Raw genomic sequence first — 22991 nt, forward strand, 5'->3', positions numbered from 1 at the left:
ACATCCTCGAGAGAGCTCTTTGTCTGCTCTGTCCCACATACTTGCCTATAAATTTCCCCCAACATTTCTCTCAAAGAGGGACCCAAACCACACTCTTGTCGTCCAAAAGCCGACTCTCTTGCAATTTCAATTACATAAAAAATGATAATTGCTCTCGAGGAGGCGAAGATAGGAAAAAACTGTTTAGATTTTCTCGTCATACCTTTGCCTGAAAATAGACTGTCTCCACCTCCGCGACTCTTTTTTTTTTGGAGATATTCAAATGAGCCGAGGAAGAGAAGTGTGGTTCTAAATTTAACATGCCCTTTGATTTAATCAGGTTTCACGTGCAACTCCCCATGCCGCCATCGCGAATTGATTGTTTGTGTGGCGAATCTCAAAGTCAAAACATTCAAATTGTTGTAAAAATTTGCATAAGAAAACCTTCATTTTCGTTACCTTGCGAGAGGGTGCACTTTGCTCATGTTGCCGTGTGGGTGGCATGAGAATGATCCCCCTTTCCTGGCCCATAAAACGTCCTCAATGTTGTTTCCGTTGAATTTGAATGAGTCCAGTGTGAAATTGAAACATGTGAGATTCGATAATTTCTCAAATATTATTTTTATTTTATTCGAATTTTTATTATTTTAGTTTTATCATTTAATTATATTTATACGATTCTCTTTTTTTCAAATTATCATCAGTTTTTCTCTCTGTAAAACAATTTATAAAATTACATTACTGTTTACAATATACAAAAAATGTATTGATTAAATATTGTATTCACTTAGACATCATGAAGAGTTTTTACGGTGTCAAATTTGAGACTTCACAGTCACCTCAAATTTTCTATCTATGTTTTTTTTACCTTCTCTTGTCAAATTTCGATATAAAGTGTGACTCTCTAGGTTAGCTAATTAATGAGTTACATTTTGTAGTTTTGTCATCCTGAATTTCAGCTAACCATTCTCGTGAATCTGAATACCGTACTGATTAACTTGAATACGATCTGTGATTACAATCTATTGAGAAAATTATTCACTTTTAAAAAAACCTACCAATATTTGTTTCTCTCTTGCTCTGTCAAGATATTACTAATTTAGTTGATGAGTTTAATTGCGAATGACTCCATTATTATTTTTAATATTCATTTATTAGTTTTATTACTTATTGACGTTTACTTTACTATTAAATTTGTTCATTTCTTTTTTACTATTCCTTATTATTATGAATTTAATAATGATTTTTATGAATTATTTAAATATGAAAATGTGTGAATTTATTAAAAGCCTTTATATCATCAAGTTGTCCCCTATTAAGTAATATTAAACTTGGTGGCTATGAAATGGCTTCCTTTATCATTCTATTGAACTTTCAGTACATAGACTGCTCTGCATTTTTTTTTGTTGTTTGTATTCTTAATTACTTTTGCGAGTGAGAATTTATTTGTATAGGTTTTCAAACGTCTCGTTTCTCAATGCGTTCAAAATCAGAAGTGAGACTAACTTGTATTTCTAATATTGATTTTTGTGCTTTGGTTTTCCATATATGCCTATTTGTTGTTGCTTCATCGTTCTTATTTATGCGTTCAGTAAAAATTTACTACGGTTTCAAATTTTTCACAAATCTCTTTCACTGTCAAGTTTTCGATTGCAAACCAATTTGATCCATATCTTCTGTATAAAAATCTCTTCATAATTAACTAATTTTTTTTTCATATTCGTTCATCAACGACTTGTTTTGGCAATTTAACAATACTAATACGACAAAAGATACTCTCTTTTATTTCATGTAATAACACGCCAGCTCAAGGTTATATTTGTGTGAAGTTTGTGAGCTTGAAAATATTCCGAGATAAGAGATAAAAGATAAAGTGCGCTCTGAGTGGGTGTTTTTGGTTTTTGGAGGAAACGAATTGTAAATTTTCTAACCTGCCCACAATTTATACACTAAAGACTTTTTTTTATCTGGCCGACTAACGATGATTCTTAATGAACTCTTTTTTTTAAGTAAATTTTCATTATATCTTTTATTTCGTCTTAATTCTTGAACAACGACATTAAATATATCACAGTCGTGCTGTTGATAATTACTTTTAGTTGTTTCCATGTCTTTTATTTTTAAAATTCCTTTTTTTTCGCGAATTTTGTCCTCCAATTTTCCCATATCTTCAAATTTATTAACAGTTCGTTTGTTCTTGAAGCCATGATCTTGCCTTCACACGAGGAAAATTGTTTATCGCCCCCAGTGGATATTTTATACAAGCACATATTGTGATTATTTTATCTTTTCCCACATCAGCTATCAACCTTTCATTAGATATTCCATCGAGGTCCATGCCATTGAATTTAGTCAGGAGAATAATAAAGAATTTGAGTGTCCAACAGAGATAATCTTTTCGCATTAAAATGCAATTCAACTGATGACAACAGATATTGCTTGTTTAGGCTACACTTTACTTTATAGGATGTCAATAAATTATTTGATCATTTGGATGTTCTACACATAAACAGATCATACGATTCCCGAAAGTATAGAAGTCTTCTTGTTTAAAATATTCTTTCAACTCTTCACGAAAATACATTGAAATTTTAACTATTTTCACTTGCATTGCATGGCAATTCTCATGCAAAATGTCTTTTTTTTATAAGTAAATAATGTCAATTTAACTCACGCAGCACAGCACGAAATGCAGTGATTCCCAAGATTCAATTTTTGCAATAAGGACCCTAAAACGGATATTTTCGTATTAACTAAAAGTGGTTTTAAAGAGTTAGTACTGTCGTACGATCAATGTCAACCGATTTCGTGCTGTGTTTCCAAGTTAGTTTATAGTTTTTCAAGTAGGAAAGATTTACAATTCAGTGTATTTTCCTTTCCATATTTGCTATCAATAATTCGATTTGTCTATATATTTTTCTCTTAATACATTATGCAATCTTTATACAATTATTCATCAACGATAGATATAAACAAATTGAGTAAAAATGGAAATAGTAAAATTTACAATGATTCTTAAAATTTGTTTTTTTCCTCATGTTTTATAGCTGCGACAATAAATGCGTTCTTCGCCTATTCTTACACATTAAATCGTATAAGAATAATTGGCGTGACTTGAGATGAATCGGATGAAAGTGTGTAATATTGAATCTTTGGAACCGAATCCAAAAATTTCACTCCTTTTTATCTATTCATGATAGATGATAATATAATCTCTTATATAGTTTCAATTTCTCTATAAACTCTTATCTATAATCTTCTATAGAGTTTCTTTTTTCTTCATTTAATACAACTCCAGCTGTATTTCAAAAAATTAACTATTTACCTATCATTTCTCACTATTTTTCCTTTAAAGTTACATATAATTAAGGTATTGATTTTGCATTTATAGCAAATTACGATTTTCACACACAGAATAGATTAAAAAGGTGTGTGCTTTTGTCTTCGGTACATATTTTTGTATCGTACATATGAGAATATATTTAGGTTGAGTATATAGAAAAAGGAGGAGCAACCAAAAGACTTAAATTAGTCGTACGAAAACTAAGTTTTATGTATGTACATATAAAAATCTATCAAAAAATTGAAACCAGTTTTTCATGGTAATGTTTTCTGTGTTTCTCTGGGGATATCGTCTCTTGCTCATCATTAAAATTGATCTCTTTTTTTTGTTAATTCATGTCTTTTAAATATTTATTTTTTTGAAAAGGTACCATTCCCTGTTAAAATCTTTATGAATTTAAACTTATTGTTTAATTTTATATATTCATTTTTGGTTGATTGGATGATAAAATATGGTATATTTAATTGGGAATTATATTTAATGGGGCTTTTCCTTTATATGAATGTCTTTATTTAATATTCTTTTTTCATTTCTCCTATTTATTTGTTTCTTTTATTCTTCTTCTTTTTTTAAAATGGCAGGCTTATTTGGACATCACGAACTTGAAACAGATATAATTGTATAGAAAAATGTGAAAGAATTGTGAATTTAAAGTTGTAGTCTCTGGTTGTTTGTCTTCCATGAATGTATGTTTAAAAAATTAAGGAAATATTGTGTGTAAGTGTTACGAAGTAGTTAGTTTTCCTTTCTCAAAAATGTACTCTGGTGTCTTTGTAAAAGTGAAAGTGATATGGTCAAATATTAGTATTGACTGTCTTTGGTATGCATTTAATGTGATGATTTTTTTTTAATAGTGGTATCGCTTTTAAATATTGCATTATTATTATGAAATTCGGTAATTATCTCTTGGTAGTCATTATTTCATATGTTATAGAGAACGGTGGGCGGGTGGGCATCGTGTTAAATATATTTTCTCTTGCTTTCAAAAGTATTCAATCTCTTCGGATCATGCCGAGCGCTTGAATGCATTATACTTGATTTTAGTTGAAAAACCAATTTTCGAAACCGAAAAAATGCTGAATACATTGTCAACAACAGTATGATATCCGAATTGGTGAATTACGACATCAAATTTAATTGAAAAATTGGTTATATTTACGATGATTATAATATATGATTTTAATTTCATGTTAAGAATTACTCTCTAAATTCTTAAAAACGTAAGCATCATTATTTGAATCTTTTCATCTTTCACATCATCTCATCTGGTAATTATAGTTGAACGACGATAGTAATTTTTTTTGTTATATTAGTTACATTACGCTTAATTTCAATTTCCATTGGAAAAAAATATTTACAAAATTCTTTATGAAAATTGCAATGCATTGGTTTTCTTCAATTGTGTGTCTTTGAATACTTGTCAAGTACATTTCATTCTTCATTTCCTATATAATATATATATATATATATATATATCTTTCATATACATATTTTTATATGCAATTTAGGTATATGAATAACTTTGGTATTTATTCAAAAATTCATTTAAAATTTTTTCCATGACGCGTGAATAAATGATCTTTGAGTGCTTCCTCGCAAGATGAAGAAGATGACCTCCACTCGTATTTATTCATTTTTACCTAAATATATGTATATCCTAATCACGTTAAGTCTCTTCACTAACCTAGCAAAAATTGCTAAAATGACGCGGATTTCTTGTAGGTATAGTTTTATGCATAGAGAAAAGAGATGGTGAATGTTGAGTGAGTGGGTGGGAGAATGTTAGAGTTTAAGAAGTTTAGATACAAATTTAATAATTAACAAATTGATTTTGTGATAAAACCAATAACAATAACCCCTCTCATATGGCTACGAGACAATAATATGTGGAGCCGAAAATAGAACAGCTATTGTTGCAACTATTGTAAAAAAAGTGAAAATTATAAGGCACAATCTGTCAACGACCATTGCTGCAAATTTCCAGTCACGTGCAACTTCGCTCTCCTCATCTTCTTTTCGGAGCTGCAAAATAGTAGAGAGATAATCGTTATTACTAAACTGTCTTTCTCCATTTTACGTGCGGTGGCGAAGAGTAATTTGTTTCGCACTAAAATTCGATACGGAGAGAAAGAGAGCTAGAAAGATAGCGTCCGGAGGTTAAATTAAATGTGCGGATTAAGATATGGGGAACCCATAGACATACATACCTGATCAGTAATGAAACGTATCTCTTTGAGGATTAAGGCTAACTCATAATCAGCTGACGATTTTATGCACGTATGCGGTGTTATAGCGTCTGGCATCCGAGTGCCTCCTATTGGTCCGATACTGCCATCATCCCCTGGTCTGTGATTTACGAGAGCAGAGTTGAGATAAAACGGCTGGACATTACTTTCTGCACACTAAATTTCACTTGAACGCCTTCCGAGGGGTTAACAGATACCTCACTTTTAGCACAGCCACTTCTTCTTCCGGATTAATTGCTCGCTCTTCGGGGGATTGGAAGGGGGCGATATTTTTCGCAATGCTATATGTCGCATTAGGGATTCTTGGAGGAGATTATTCTGCTCAAAAGGGTCCAGTTCGGAGCAATAGAAACTTTGTCATTAAGATGTCCTTTAGAAGAACTACAGATCGCAAGCATTTAATTGTCACTGCCTAGCATTTCACACTAATACACAGCAGAAGTGCGACCTGATTAAGTCCTCCTGTGAATTGTGTTTATCGACATTTTTCTTGCTCAATGAAAATGGGGAAATATCCAAAGTTGTTGAATTTGACATACAGTTTCGAAGAATTTTTAATTTTTTACTCGAATTTGCAATAATTCAGTAAGTCTGTTTTGGCTTCACATTAAAGTTCCGACAGAGTGTTAAATATATGGAGACAGTGTGTGAATTTAAAGTCTTTCATAAAACTCCGCTCCCAAATTGCTCCTGCGGCAATTTCAACCGGAGCATTAAGGCCATGACAACAAGTTAATTACGTTCTCTTGGTCCCTAATGTCTAAAGTGCATAAAAGTTGAGTGTGTGTGTCAACTCCTTGGGTTGGCGCATTGTGGAGTGTACAATACTTCAAAGTCAGCCCTTGGGACATTCAACAATAATCTCGCTTGAAAGGATATTTGACAGAAAGTTGATGTGGATTGAGAAAGTGACCCAAGGCCTGACTTATGTAATTTCGTGTGCATATCTCACCCATAAACCGTACGAAAATATGTGGGATTGTGTGGTATAGTTCCACCGGGAGTTAAAGTTCTACAATTGTGTCGAAAATCATCATCAATATCTAAGACATTGGCGAGCAGAGATTTTGATGATCTGCAAAAGAGAATTTGTGTGAATTTTCTGTAGTATTGTGGGTGGTTCTGTCGCTCACCTTTCCTTTAATTCTACATCGTGGATAGTTTGCTTTCGATCGGAGGTGTCGGAACAAGGTGTCGGAGGGTATTCCATCGATAAGTTACGTCTCGGCCGATTCATTCTCAAAATGCAAGGTAGCCAATATAAAAATATGAGTTTTATCTGCAAGAGACACAGAGAAGTGGGAAGGACGATTAGTGGAATGTTGCAGAAGCTCCTTCACATATGCTGCAATTTGTTGTACTGTGATACTTAGTGATTACTTCGACACGATATACCTTTCTAAATCGTCTCAAGTTGTTAGTGTATGTTGTGAGCAATTTACATAATTTCCTCTCCTTGACACCCATGTTTAATATCAAATAATTAGAGTTGGGTGCCACGAGAGCGAGAGTGAGTCCGGGAATGAATATTTATCTACTGATGAAAAGTGGTTATAGCCACACACACAAGCACACAGAGTCTCATTAATTAATAATAAATGTAGCATCAATATATGTTATTATGTTTATGGTATTAAAATACCACCCCAACGATAGTATGATGCGCCAAATGTTCCTAATTGCTAAATCAATCAATTCACACAGTGACTCCCATATCTGTCCAATACACCATGATATGTATGTACATATATAGGGACTCATCATGATGAAGCATTGTTGAGCGCCACATATCACTGTGTGATTATTTTCTGATTTGAGCCAGAGTTGTCCGCTCTCCAGATGAATTTCCCATTAGATTTCCGGGTGCGATGAGTAATATCGATTAACCCCTGGGCAATCGCCATGAGGGGGTCAATTTCCCGATGATGTGAAAAAGGCTGCCCCAACTGTTTTAACTCTGCACATCACAAGCTTTCATTGCAATTAGACTGAGTGGCGGAAGAGTGTTTTAATTTTGTGCCAGTCCGACAAAACGAGTATCAATTCACTGGGGGGGCAAAATGACAAGCGACGAAAGGGGTGAGAAATTGATTTTTGAGCCACACTGCTTATTATTCCCTTGAATAAGCTCCCCATTGAAAGTTTTCACTCATAAAATTATCACTGAAAATATATTTCTTGGCTCACATCCAGGAATCTAACAGGTGGAAAGCTGCTGTTGTAAATTTTCCAATGCCTGTGAGATTAATTTAAAATACATCCATTTGGTATTAATCTCATGAACAGATTCACTTTAAAATTTCAAGGGGGGAGAAAAACAGCATGCAATGACTTGGAAGGCAATCTTGGCGCACTGCCAGAAACACTCTTGACAGCAATTTCAGCCCCTTTTCTCATGGTCCTCACCCAATAACTCAAATATACGCCTCTCAGATGTGCTGTGAATTGAATCCCGAATTTGGCAACAGTTTCCACCCCATGAACACAACTCTTGCTGACCATCACGGAAACTCATGGTCACATCCGCTTCGGTATATAATTTCCTTATTTATATGACCAGCACCAGCGGTCACTTGGAGAACAGCTAAAGTGAATCTCCGACAATTTGCACAAGAGATGCTTGTGGATTTTCTTTACTGGCTGAATCTATATGGTAAAATTGAAATGTTGATACACTCCCGAGTCTCTGCATTGATATGCAAAGTGTGTGAGAATCAGGGAGGATGGCAATCCGATGAGAGACCGTGTCTCTGGCGGTGAGGCGATAATCCTCAAAGTGTTGTGGGACGACAATTCCACCAGGGATATGCTGGTTCCATTGCCACATCACTTTCCACGTGAGGTGGAGTTTAGGGTGTCACAAGTTTGCATTCCGGCGGCCGAGAATGAAGAAAGTGCCAATCGAAGTGTTGACTAATTGCTTGCCAATGTGCATTTGGACTAATGTGTGAAGGTGCTGCAGGTTTGATTTATTGGGCGTCGATACATATTTGCTCTGCTCCGATCATTCAGCATTAGAACAACACCATTGATTGTGAAGACATTGTACGAAAAGGTAGGTGAATTAGAATGGCAATATGTACTTATTTGTCAGAAATCTTCAAATTGATGAACGCTTAAAGAGAGTTTTAGCCAAATCTTTGTCAATTCCAACAATTTCTTACGGTTTTCCGTCAATCGCGATGAAAATTAATGCACTATCTATATATTCTCTAACTTCTATAAATGATACATTAAATGATTGATAAACTGGTTCTAATTTAAAATAAAATATTTCAGGTCCAGAATTTGCAATTGAAATTTTAAATGGAGCACAGTTTGGAATATTGAAGACAGTCCTTTGCAATAAACACGATTTCCTCGTGATTGTTCAAAAAATTGCCGACAAAATGATTTGTTTTTGCGAACAACTACCGAGACGAATGTTAAATGCAAATTTGCCGATACATTGAACGTCTGTGGGCGGTGGTGAGGTGAGACTCTATGCTGCACTGCATTTGAGATTTGTGATCTCTGAGGTGTGAGTCCCATTCGAATATATTAATAATCCATTCGCTGGGTGGATGTCAATGAATTAGCACACGGCTCCACATCCCCAGCGTGTTGCCAAAAATAGTGTTATCGTCTATTTTTAATTGCACTTCACATGCAACGCCATGTGAAAAGTTGATAATAAATTTATCACTTTTGCAGCCCAACAAATTTCCCGGGTAAGTTGAAATGTGGGGTGCAAAGTGGGGTATCGATTGAATTATACTCACCCAATCGGACATTTCATATGTGTCAGCATTGCGATGATGATAATTTAATATTAATATCGTCGATACGACTGAAGATGCAACCATAAACATTATACAGTTGAAATATGTTCCTGCAATTACACCACAGAATATAAGGGAGGTTTTTAGTAAGAAATACTCTCAGTTTTTCCCCCCTTGAATGGGGGCACATTTCTGAGTGTCACATCTTGCAGACTATAGACAAGAAAATGCAAATGGATGTTATGAAAAACGATAAGAATATTCCACCCACACTTGAGCTGCAAAGCTCGCCTGTGCCCTAGTTTTGTGAAGTTTCGTGGAAAAACTTTTCTCCATCGTCCCCAAAACACGGTGATTGAATGGGAGAGGTCATATTTTCCAAGATAAAAATAAATAAAATATTAATTCTATCCGATGGAGCAAAACGGAAGTTTTATCTCTCTGAAAAATCATTTGGTTCAAACTTTCTGATTTGCATCTTTGAGTCAAACTTTCGTGATTTCAACCCTATAACTTTTCGCCAAACTAATTCAACACACAGAGTGCGGGAGAATTGACATGTGAGAAGAGTTGGAATAATTGATTTACTTAGAGGATGTGGGTGGGAATTTAATCAGAAATGTTTCATCTATATTCTTAGCAACTCTGCTTGATTGAAATGACTCTCAGAAATGCCAATGACAAGTCCTTCAATCGCTTAATAAAAATTCCAGGGGAGATGCAATTTTGGCGAAAAACAATCAAAGAAATGCTCTATTCAGGGGGTGCAAATGGGGCGCAAGAGGAAGCCCAAAAGTGAAATATATCGAATGAAATGGTGTGGAAACTCACCTAGAAGTGGAACAGCATCCGATGTGGCTGGCATTGTTTCAGCAACCATGTTCAGGAAAACGGTGAGTGACAGTAAAATCGTTACACCTAGTATCATTAAAATTGATTTTCCATTCTTTTAGCTCTCATTTGATGTGTTTTCTTAGTGTCAAATATGTGTGTGAAATGCTTTTTCATGTGTCATGTGAGGAATATATAGTTGGTGTGGCACAATGTTAGGCAGTATGTACAATGGCTCACTAAATGTTATGAGAAACGAAATAATACCACTGATACCTAGAAGCTTTACGTTCGCACTGTCCAGACAACAGAAGTGAGAAAAAAACAGGCAGTTTAGGTAACATATAACAACACAAGAATGGTGAGACGATGTATTGATGGTCGGCTCTCTTTTTTTGCGTGGCTCCTCTTTGGCTCCTCTGCGTCCCGCTGTGACTTGACTCTTTTCCTGTGTACAATGGCTAATACAGAGTGGCTTTTTGGTGTATACATTCAATATTAAGTGAAGCGACACTAAACGTTCCTGGTGAATAATTCTAAAATAGCAACACCGACAACACCGTTGACAGTGTGACATGGCGGTGAATGGTGTGTGGAGAAATTATGCCGTGTTACATGGATAGGCATTAATTAAACTTAAAGGACATTGCCATATGCCAGTGTGTTGAATAGCAATTTTTACAATAACAACTTCTAGCAGATGCACCCAATCACACAGTCCTCGCCATGTAGCCAGCACACCACATGCTCTGCAGGAAAAATCTCACGAGATACTCTGTTGGGGGCGCGATTTTCCATGATATTTTCACTACAGTGAATGCACTGTGATGGCTACGAGGAGAGAACGGGGGGGGGGGGCGCTGTTCGCCAAGTCGACGATTGGCTGTCTTGGGTGTGGAACTCCCTAGAGAGATAAGTTCCTCTCCAGGAAATGAATGATGATGGTCTGGGAAGCAGAGAAGTTCCGCCAGCGAAAAGTCTGCGGGATGCCCCAAAATGATGCCACTGATGGTCCAAAATAATTCAATCCATCTTCAATTTTTGCTATAGCACTGAAAATTTCCTCACGCAACAATCATCCACCCCGGCATTCATACATCATCTCGCAATTTATCTATAACACCACTTGTAAGCTCTCTCTCTTTCTCTCTCTCTCTCTCTCTTTTCTTGTACTTCCCATCTGTGTCTTCCATGCCACCCACTCACACCCCACGTGAACTTTACATTGCCTCCAACAATATACACAGTCGTGGGCCCACAGAATTTCATTTGCATCGATCATTCACTTCTTGTCTGCCTATCATCGGATTTCTTTCCATCGCACAGATTTTAGCAATTACTATTGGCCATCATCGTGCAATAAAAGCGAGAATTGCGGAGGAGAGACGCAATATTTATCACGGTGGTGTGATAATGATTTTCATTCAGCGAAATTGAGTGATTTTCGCATGCAAACCCACGGAAAAATTTATGACTGGTGATTCCCTGTGGAGTGGCGTTTTAATGGACACCATTTCCTCTCTCTCTCTCTTTCTCTCCCTTTCAACTGTAGATTTTCATGGAAACTTTAACAGAGCATTTTCGCAGGAGGAACCAGTTTATATATGATGCTTGTCGAACAACGGTTGGAGGCAAATCTTCATGAAGTTTGCAGAAGCTCTCCATAGACTCAGATAAACAAAGAAGGAGCATAGCTATTTATTGCAATTCCAACTCATATTTGTCTTGGGAAAATCCATGTCAGTACAATTCACTCAATGTACAGGGAAGTTTCCCTCAAAAGGGGTTCATCAGCTTGAAACATGAGATGAGCTTTGATCTAATTGAATAAGAAAATACAAACTAAAACTGTTTGAGGCCGTCTCTCCTCCCCAGAGGCGCAATTCCCTGGAATGGTTTTTATTTTCGGATGACGGAATGAGGCATCTAATTTCTGTGACGCTCTCAGAGCGTCTCAAATCACCTAGCAGGGCGCACTTCCCAACCCCTCAGTCGTATCGTGTTTCGGAAAGAAATTTTGACAGACAATTATTCACATGGACCCCTTTTTGGCAACGACACAGATCGCTAGTGATAAATGATAAGAGATGAAAGGATGCGGCCACACACTGACTCTACTAACATTTGCATATCTGCTCACCTAGTGATAACTTCTCTCCCGAATCTGGTGGCAGTGTAAATCCTAGTAGAGCCATTGAGGCGATCAACACACATGGCACAATTAAATTGAAAAAATAGTACAAAGTCCTTCGGCGGATAATGATAGCAAACGTGATGTCAATATACGGTTCCGGGCAACAGTTATAGTAGATTTCGTTCCTCTTCCCCGGGACGCCTGTGAAGAAAGTCTTAATGTGAGTTGCATGGCATTACCAATAACATAAACCACCTGCAAGATACATATTTATAGCGGGCTGTCACATAGTAATAATGCATGAGAGCTCGGCATTAAAATGAGCCTCTCTTCCTCTACCGGGGAGATCATTTGACCTACATTACCCACCTGCTGGGAATCGCCCCTCCTTGCTTTCCGGGGTTTAAACTTTTTCCAACATCATAATATCTCGGGCACAATATCGTGGAAAACTATTCATCCCACGGGAGTGAATACAAAGTCATAAATTCTCGTTTAACCCCTCAGTACTGGAATCATTCCATAAATAAGGTGAATAATACCCAGAGAAAATTATTATTGCAGACTTACTAAAGTTTGCCAACTTTTTCACTTCCCGGCCAGCCGCTTTTTTATCGCCCACAAAAAACTGGATCTGTTTACTCTCTCTCCTACGGAGCTTTTAGTAATTAAAACATGGTGAAAAATAGAGTTTTTTAAACACCCAGGCAGTGATGTTTCTGTACACAAGATATGAACATATGGAAGAGTTTTGATGAAACTATTTTAGTAGAAAAGTTGCTTTATTTTTGAACAGGAAAAGCTGTGAACAGCATCAACTCCGCATAACGCCAGAATTTGTAATTGTTGCATGAAAATTCGTTGTTCACGTCTTGAGTGTCGAGTTGTTTGTGTGCCTTTTGAAGATTACACTAATTGAAGTATCAAAGAAGGAGATCATGAAAAGTTGCCGCTTTCGCCTTATCTCTGACCGAGCTTTTGTTGCGCACTCTTGAAAATCACTCACCAGTGAACTCTTCCACTTTCCAAACTAACAATGGAAAATCACAAGCGATGATTTCCACGCAAGAAAACAATAGAGCGAAATGTACATTTTCCAAAATCCCATCTTGAGAAATGAAACATATAAAAAAGGAGAGAGAGAAAATATAACTTTCAGATGACATGCAACTATTTCTGAAATCGATGGAATATGAATTGATAAATTTATAATTGTTTCTTTCCATCGATGCCCGGAGAGCATGGAAAAGTACTCTTTTGGTGAGATGCGATATTACCATTTATCAAAACATTTCAAATCCATTCGCTGAAGATGAAAAATAGCCCTTCGAGAGAAAACGACAAGCAAGTGATTATATTTTCACTCATATTTATCTTGTGGCCTCTTTTTTCCCTCCATTTCAACATGTCTGCGAGTTGTTGGCAAAAGCGAAAACTCTCTCTCTCTTCAGAAAGTTCATATTTAGTGAAGGAAAAATGGCGTGATTCAATTTCTCTCATTCTTCGTCTAGGCTTTGCCAGAAGTTTAAATAAAAAGCCACCACAAATTGTCAGTAGTAAATTTTTCTGGTCAGAGCAAATTACAGGGAAAAAAAGTTACGATGTGGTGCAGAAAAATGTGCAATTTGTTGAGCTTTGCCAACCAGTTGCATCGCTGAAAGATGAGACACATTATTTTTCCTGATATGTTTTTTTTCTCCCCTCAAAGAGTTGCTGAATGAATTGCTTTCCGCTTAGCAGGGGATTTTCCTGTGTGTCTTAATGCAGTTCTCCCATATGCATTGCATATTTAAAAGACCAAGAGATTTTAATTAAGCCAACCCACATTTTCACACATTCTAATTTAAATGCATGGCTGAGTATGCTTTCATGAGCTTTGCAACAATGTGGTAACCCTTTATCTCCACTAAACCCTTTTGCAAATGCAACGGGGAAGATGCAAAACTTCCAACTCTTTTGAATGACAATTTGAACAATAATTTGGACTTTATGCATGCCAAATTGAATTATGTTCACATGTGTAAAATTACAGTCTCATCTCGATGCAAAATGCCCATGGAATGCATTGTCGACCAATTGAAAATAATTCACTTTTCCGCAACTTGTTTTGAATTATGCAAAAATATTTAAATGGGCTGTTTCGCAATTGCATTTTCTACATTTTACCCATATTTAACTGCATACCTCGCGATGGTACGTGAATAAACAATGGGGAAATGTGATTTCCAGGGGATGGGATTGAATTTCCAATTGACCAGGGCGTCATGGAGTCCTCTTGAAGAGGAACTCCGAATGCATCCTTATTCAAATGATCTACACCACAAGTAGTCGGCGGAAGAGCGCTGGGGTATTGATTTAGATGGAGTATTCGCATTGCTGGAAAATCGTGTAATGAATAAAATATGATGTGGTGAAAAGATATTGATCAGGAGGTGGGTGGAAGCTGTGAATTTTTCCTTCTGAATTGATGGGATTTCCTCGATGGCATGAGAGTTTAACAGCGATCAATTGAGATAATTGAATTAGAGTGAAATCATTTGTGCAAAAGTAGATATTTGGACCACTTTATTGTGGTGATTTTTTGTAAATATATCCGGCGATGTCTATTCTTGTTTGTGACAAAATATTGCCTCTTGCCATATGGAATACGTGTAATCGATTGTGAAATTGAGTTCTGCCACTTTACATTAGATACAACACGCAATATCCTGGCACTAAAAGATACACACATACTCCATCCCACACTGTCGCATGGAAATATTGGTGAATGGGAAGCGACAAGAAGGCGATGGAAGAGAACAGCCAGAGCGACTCCGGTGTAATATATTGGTTCCAAAAATATGTGCTCAAGTGAAAAGTTTGCATTTATGGTGGCAAAAGGAGCGTATTTGAATTATTTATTCTTTTATTTTTCACCGCTGGATATTATTCTATTTCTCACTCTAATATTTATTTTGACGTGAAATAAATTGCTTCTTGAAGAGAAATGTGTGCCTTTGGCTTCGAGCAATTGGAAGAAGCAGCAGCAGTATGTTCATCATTCAAAATCTCCCTCTTGAACCCCCTTTGATTCCAGCACTGCAAACCCAGTAATGCCCTTTTGTCATTTTCCACCCGCCCCTTGGCACAAAGAGGAATAATAAAGTGAAAGAAATTGAAGTATGGATTGGCGGGAGCGACAAAGAGTGGTAATCTATGGCGCTACTCACCGAGTAAATCCCATTCGCCGTTTGTAACAAAACTGCTTATGTCACCACCTGTCTCATCCTGAAGTTGTAAATCGAGCTGCGTGAAGCAGAGAAAACATCGAGATTAACGACTTTCCATCGAGGTGCTAGTTTAGTGATTTTTTTCCGGGATGCTCCTCAATTGATGAAAAATGTGCTGATAACTGAGAAAATGGCCTTATCGCTTCCTGTTTCATTAGGTCCTTTCACACTTTCACTTAGCAACATGTTGCCATGAGGCAAACTTCGCTGATGGGCTTTATTGCTAGTCAAAAGCACCGTTCGGGAAGCATTAAATCCAAATTATAATTGATTATGTGACAAAATTGATAAAAATCTGGTAATGTTGGTGTCTTTGAGGTGGGTTCAAAAATTGTATATGATTTAATATTTATCGATGAAAGAATAAGGAGCAGATTGAAGATTTAGTCTATACAACTAAAGTACAATCCAAGGTTCAATCTATATCAGTAAAGATTATTGTTGTAGTTTAGCCAATGCACAAGTTTAATGGCTTCGATAAAGCTAATTGCGAACGAGTCACAAAGGTGTCCTAAAAATTCGTGAGCACGATTTGTGATTCTAATTTAATAATTTGTGCAAAGCCTTGGATATAAATTTCACTAGTTTTTTGTCGCACACCATATTGAGTGTGTCGCACATTTGAATTTGGACTGCAGCCAGAGAGGCTAAGAGTATTAGGGGATGATTGAAGGGTGACATGCTCTCGCGACGGACTCACTTGAAATCCATCATAGGTCCAGCTACCGAATTTCATCTCACACCGCTGGTCGTCGAAGGGAAACCATGTGATGTCAATTTTGCACGTTGACTTGAAAATTCCCGGTGGCACATAGAGGCAGGAACCATTATTGCGAACAACCACGTTGGTTGGATACGTGCCATCGAACCCCTCATCGGCACTGTCAAAATCACAGACGAGCGGTCAATTGTCAGCGGAGTGGCTAGAATTATGCAAGGTGCTAATGCATCATACCTGTTGTACATGAGAACATCGGGCTTCCATATTCTGTGCGGTGGTATCCTCAGATCCTTGATACCGCCGTACTCTGACGTGTTCCATCGCAGGTTCATGTCATTCCACTCCAATTTCAACCAAATATTTGTCACGAGGAGCTGATTTTTCTCATCCTGGATGACGACAGAGAGAAGAAAAAGGGAGTAAATGGCAGCTTAGAATTATTTATGAGCTACTATGAGAGCGTTGCATCTCACAGTGCTTTAAAGTTTCATCGGGGATTGGGTGTTTGTTGGCTGGGCGAGAGACGAGAAAAAATCAATATCTTATTACACTTATTCAGGGGCCGCTAGAGAACCGACTAACCCTATTTGTGATGGTCTCAGGCAAGCATCACATCCCGGCCAAATAGTTCCACTTGAGCTCAATTTCCTGAATAAATTTCATGGGGGTTTACCTTCTTGAATTAAACATAATTAGAGCTATAGACTGACGAATGGGATTGTCTGTGTGTGTGTGTGCCTTTTTTCCCGGGCGACATTTTTAAAAGTGTCCTCCTTGACACCCATTTCTTTCTCGAGTGCCAAACTTTAATTAACTTTTGGGTGAATATTGGCTTTCACTCCAGCAGGACAATTGATGGCGATGGCCGATGGGACACGAGAAGTACTATGGCTGGCAGAAATATACGGACAACTATTGTAAATCTTGTCTCAACTAACTTTTCCACTCACAAAAGTGCCCTCAAACTTGCCCAAACTATTACTTTTCAAAATTTTCCACCTCCATATGCCTCCCGTAACATTCAGGGGTGATTCTCCCATGCATTCAGCGAGAACATAAATAGCCATACAAAGTTTATTAATCATCTTCAGAAAAGAATCTTTCCCATATAAGAATATTTTTCTGCCACTCTAGCAATCCAAATAAACTGTTTGGCAAGCAATTTGGCTTCATCTATCGTGTACATAGAAGACAGCAATAGCTATAGTGTAGGATTTCCTAGCAATTTCGATGTATTTATAATTAATACAGAACTATTTGTCACCTTCAACGCCGTCAACATACATATGTAGCCCGGGTGGTTTCTCAGCCAAAAATCCCACTAAGATTGAATTAAGCATTCCCTGAAGATTCACTAATTTGGTGACTTTTCCCGCCCTCACCCCTCTGAGCCCGGGCTTTGGCCAACCGGTGACTGAGTGCAATTCGCCTGGAAAATGGAAAGCTTTTTCTGGTCCACTCTACTCGTCCTGGGTTCACTCTCTTCTCCCACCACCTCAGAAACGAACTGGGTCTATTCTGAATTTGAAATGACTTCATTAAAAACATCCACCTTCCATCGTCTCACACCCTCTGTCGTCTTGTGTACACAGTTCTGTCCTTTTTTCGGGTGGCAAATTAGAAAAAAAGGTCATTCTATTATTAACAGTGCAGTGACATTAGCAATCCTATTTTTCTCTTGTCTCGTGCTGGCCTCTCCAAAGGGATGCCCAAGGATCAGAGTTGGGAGTAAAGTGGTCCTGGGATTATATAGATAAATGACTGGGAAGAGACGCAATGTTGAAAGCGTAGTAATTAAATACTCACAATTAATTTGGCTACTTTGGGTTGGGGAACTCGACCGGAGTCAGATAATTCTGTGCTAATTCTAAAGGATGGCGTGATATTAAAATCTGGACAAGTGGGCTGAATATGTGTCACAAGAAATAGTATATTTTTTTCATTCTATTTTATATCTCTATAGGCCATCTAACTATTGAAATCTCGGCAACTCTGCCTCAGGACTAATGGCAACTTTCATTGGGTGGCCTGAGAAAAGAAGGTCGCATTGTTCGACAGGACATTTGGCAAATTTTACTGGGTAACTCGTATTGTGGTTGAGCGATGCCGACAAACAACAATTATCAAAAATTGAAAAGGTGGAAAAAGAAGTTATTTTTAACCACAAACACTGCACGACAGAGTCATCTCGCCCTCACAAGTCCAGGAATTCAATTAAATAGACGGGGCGATGGGCGGAAGTGGAGGAACAGTGGAAATCTGCTGTGCTGGAGTTGTCTCCATTTATTTCCTGTCTAATATTGCAAGAAATTCTATACGTCAGACTTTTGGCGAGTTCAACCACAAAATTGAAAATGCCAACAAGTAGGTCATTCTGTTATTCTTTGCCTTCACCATTGCCCATTCGAATTGGACTTTTACGCTGTGTTCATCACATTGTAACTAAAGCTCTCCTCCTTGCCCCTTTGTGCCTCTGATGCCTCATCTCTCTCGCTTAGCGTCCATTTCAGAGCCACAGGTTTTTTGTGTGCTCTTTCTCAGCCCAGGAGAATACATTTCCACCCAGTTTTCCACTACTCACCACATCGATTATTTGCATCAGCGTTAGACCAAAGCTGAGCTGCAGTGGATCAGATTCATTCACCACTGGACGTTCCAGAACATTGTACGGATCCAATAAATCGTGCAGAAGACGTTTTTCGTAAATACCCGCCTTACAGCCTGCAAGAAAAGAGGAGAAGAAACGTCAGACGTGCTTGAGAGAAGAATAGCGGAGTAAGATTAAGAATTATTGAGTATGACGTGTGTGTGTGTGTGTGTGTGTGAAATTTACGGGGTTGAAGAACCCCTCATGCATGCTCCATCACTTTAGCCCACGAGCAAAGGAAAACACTTAACTCTGCAAAATATATACATACGCACTGCTCATGGATCGACTAATACAGGGCCAATGGGAGTTTTAACTGCGCCTCCCTCCCTCGTGCCATTTTATATTCGACATTTCCGCTTGCTGCCCCTCAAGCCATTCCCTTAAACGAGAGCACACTCGCAAGAACAAGTAGATTCTTGTCTATTTAAACAATTATCCTGATTACACTGATTATGAAGCGAAAGAAGAATTTACTTATGAAACTTCATATTAGATTATCTCATTTAAATGAAAATGGAGAAGCCATTCTCATTCGACAGACATTCGCCTCAAAGTCCTCATATGACAGCACAAAAATCTAATTGCACGCCTGATCCATGTGCAATCTCGCCTTAACTAACTTCCTGGCAACTCGAGCGATATTCTAATTTTCTCATCTACATAAGGATTAATCTGCTGCTCAAGAGAAATAAAAATGGGATTAACTCTCCGAGACTCGGATGACATAGGAAAATTCTGCTGAAAGGATGAAAATAGATTTGTCACTCAAACTTTGCTATTTACCAACACACAGAGTTTCACAAAGAGAGTATTTAAATTTGCTCTTCACATGCAGATGGTTTTATGAAACAAACAAGATGAGATTAAAATATCTTTTTAATCATATAGAGATGATAATAATTCGCTGTATAGAAGTTAGTCAAAATTCAGTAAGAAGCATGATTAAAATTTTCACATGTCTGTCTATCATTTTAAACGTGCAGTGCCGTTTAATTTGCAGTACATGTTCCCTCCCTCAAAGTGAAAATTAACTTATCTACCCTGGTTATTGAATGTTGCACGAAATAGTGGTGATCGTTACCTTGTACGTGCCAATACTCAACGGAACGGCCTAGAAGAGCTCATCAATGCTTGGGAAGATTTCACGTCATTCCACCAACTATTTAGGCCTCTATTCCATGTGATTCCCTCCCTAATTTCGCTCTAACAACCCCCTAGACTTGGGCGGCGACCCCTCGGAGTTGTGCTGCTCATTCTCAATTCATGGCAATTGAGTGTCGAAAGATGTTGCATGAATTTCTCAATATATCTCATGAGAATGGCCGGGAGACTAGAGATTATTTAATTTTCACGCAATTTTGAGACTTATTTATGATGGCTCCTCTGGTGAACAAGTCAGTGACGGGGGAGAGTCTTTAGAAAATACTGAATAAATGAGATGTATTTATCTGGTGATGGTTTTCGTGCGCCTCCATTGAAAGTCAAGATTGATGGTGATGCTGCTGAAAGAGTTTCTGAATAGATTTCTTCGAAAAAATTTCTCCTAGATGGTCTCTTTGACAATGTCTTCAACTCATTTGCATTTGAATGAAGCCCAAAAACAAAGAACTAAAGAGAAGACCTGTGGAAATATGAGATATTTTGCTGTCAGTGTGCTAATTTCGTAGTTTTATCTCTATTTGGGTTGCAATTTAAATTTTAATAAAACTATTCTTATTCATAGGCATTTTGACTGGATTTTGTTACGTGGAAAATGCGTATTTCTCACTACAAACGCGTTAATAATTCACATGGTATATATACAATTGGGATGGCTGGGTGTATAAAATTAGAATTTTTGATTATATTCCTCCCCTCGACTTGCAGTACGGCTGTCTGTGCTATTTTTCTACACACGACGGCACACATTTTGCGACGATGAAAATGGGTCAGACGATGTGCAAAAATCATTATTACGGAATATATATCCCCCAGATTTGCCTTCTCTGGCTTATAATCTCAACACAAATGCTTTGGTCGTGGAAAGAAGGCAAAAAATCAATTTCCCCTTTGCGAGCTTTTTTCTTCCTCTGCCACCCACCACTCTTCTTGTGCATCTCTGAGCCATTGGAGAAAAAAAAAACTCTCGTCCCTCAGCGGTAATGTTCCGGGATCTCACTTCCGCGTGGTATCATTAGCATGTTGGCAGATCGGTGGGGCGCGAGGGTGGCGGCCGCGGGAGAAAAAATCGAAGCTGCAGATGATTTTGATGCACGCCAGCAGGCCGTGATGTAGTATTTTGTGGTGTAATCCAGGCTGATGGCACGCAGTGCGATCCGACAGGTATGTGGCAGTGCAAGTGAAAAGCTTGAAGCAGCCCCACCCACACGCCCACAATCGGTCAAAACAGTAACCGGCAGTGCGCACAGAGCGCCAGAGAGCGCAAGAGAGGAGCGCGAGAGAGTGAGAGAGGAATTTTAATACATATCGAGCTGGGGAGTATATAAAAAAGCGAGGCAAAATATCTGGCTCAAGGGGTGCTCAATTTCCACCATGGCGGGGGCTTTATACCCTCCAAAACACCCCCGACAATCACCCACCAAGTGGAGTATGCAAAAATCCCCGCAACTCAGTGGATGGGATCAAAACAGTGTGCGATATCGGGATATTTCGTCAATGAGATTGGGAATTGTGTGTGCCGCACAAGATGGAATTTGGGATGTCTCTGATCTTGTAACCCTCCTTGTTGCTCTCCTCCACTTGGAATTCCATTAATTTCTCTGACAACAGAGGTCCTGTGTCTCTGAAGAATCTATGGAATATTTGCCATTTAGAGCATGTTAACTATCCAATCTGCAGGATATCCTGCCTGAAAACATATGTGCATATTTCACTGTGAGACAAGCAGGAATTTCAGGGTTTACTGCTGAGGAGTATGTTTAAATTTTTTTCTATACCAATTCTCCTCCATTGTTAATAATCTTGCATCACTTTATGAAATACAGACAGTTCAGTGTTGTAATAGATTGCAGAAAATTTGCAAATTCGATTGGGTAGTTATTGGAAGCAAGAGGGAGATAATATGCCTGAAATTTGTACACCACTTTCTAAAACTTCCAAATAAGTTTGACACTTCTAGCGCTTGAAATTCTCACATTATAATATATATCTAAGGTTTCCAGTCGATATTTCTATAAAAATCGATTGAAAAACGATTTTTTGGGGTAAAAAAAGCACTCAGGACAGGAAAATTGTAAGCTTTTAAACATTTCCATTCCCCAAGACTTCGGCTAAGCTGTATACCACTTTTGACTGTATTATCTCCCCCTTGGCTGGAGGTTTTCATCGGTTATTTATTGATGCTTTAAAACTCATATAAGCTGAACTCGAAAAACCACAATATTTTTTTTAATTAAGCAGACAATCAACGCATTTGTTCTCCCCTCGTGTTGATATTGAAGTTGGAGGAAAGAGTCAGTAAGCTTGGATTAAAAGGCTTTCCCTGGCCAAATGATAAAACAACCCGATAGAGTGGAATTGAATTCCATCGGCATCATACTTCCATGCATGCGTAGCAAGTGGGTGGTGATATTTTGATATTGCGTATCAATAAACACAAACACACGAATGTGATCGTAAAAGAAACTTTACTCCCCCGACACGGGCCTGAGGTGTTGAGGCAGACACTGAGTGATTTCATGGGCTTGTGTGTCACTCTGTTGAGCCTTGTCTCCATCCGAAATAAAGTGCAAAATGCCAGCTCGTGGAGCAATACGGGGCGGATGGATGTCTACACTTTGGACTGGAAAGGCTCATTAATATTTAACATCCACACTTCATGGATCTCCCGTTCGCATTCACGCACTCCTTGTAAGCACAAAAGCGGCTAACACAGGGCCTGTTGGAAAAGAGAGCCTCTAAATAAACACTTGCGAGCAGTTTGCAGAGTGGAAGTTCAAATTCCGAAATGGCTACACACACTCTCTTGAGCGTCTACAGTGCGCAATCGATTGGGAGTGATAAGAAAGAAAAGTTGGTGGACTGTAAGTGAGTGGGTTCATTTTATCATTCGGCGATT

General features: G+C 38.0%; 1 protein-coding gene across 1 annotated transcript; it reads right to left on the reverse strand.

Moving 5' to 3' along the window:
• Positions 1-584: 584 nt before the first annotated feature.
• LOC132261660 (neuronal acetylcholine receptor subunit alpha-7-like) lies at positions 585-21114 on the reverse strand. The gene is made up of 12 exons (XM_059760558.1): positions 21093-21114; positions 18866-19005; positions 16519-16673; positions 16264-16444; positions 15504-15579; positions 12301-12495; positions 10161-10247; positions 9330-9439; positions 6702-6847; positions 6521-6643; positions 5530-5668; positions 585-5344 (listed from the first exon to the last, which is right to left on the reverse strand). The coding sequence occupies exons 1-12, from the start codon at positions 21112-21114 to the stop codon at positions 5192-5194; spliced, it is 1527 nt and encodes a 508-aa protein (XP_059616541.1). The 3' UTR covers positions 585-5191.
• Positions 21115-22991: the final 1877 nt, after the last annotated feature.

The sequence above is a fragment of the Phlebotomus argentipes genome, unplaced genomic scaffold (genome assembly GCF_947086385.1).
Source record: "Phlebotomus argentipes unplaced genomic scaffold, Phlebotomus argentipes genome assembly contig_15, whole genome shotgun sequence".
Taxonomy (NCBI): Eukaryota; Metazoa; Arthropoda; class Insecta; order Diptera; family Psychodidae; genus Phlebotomus; species Phlebotomus argentipes.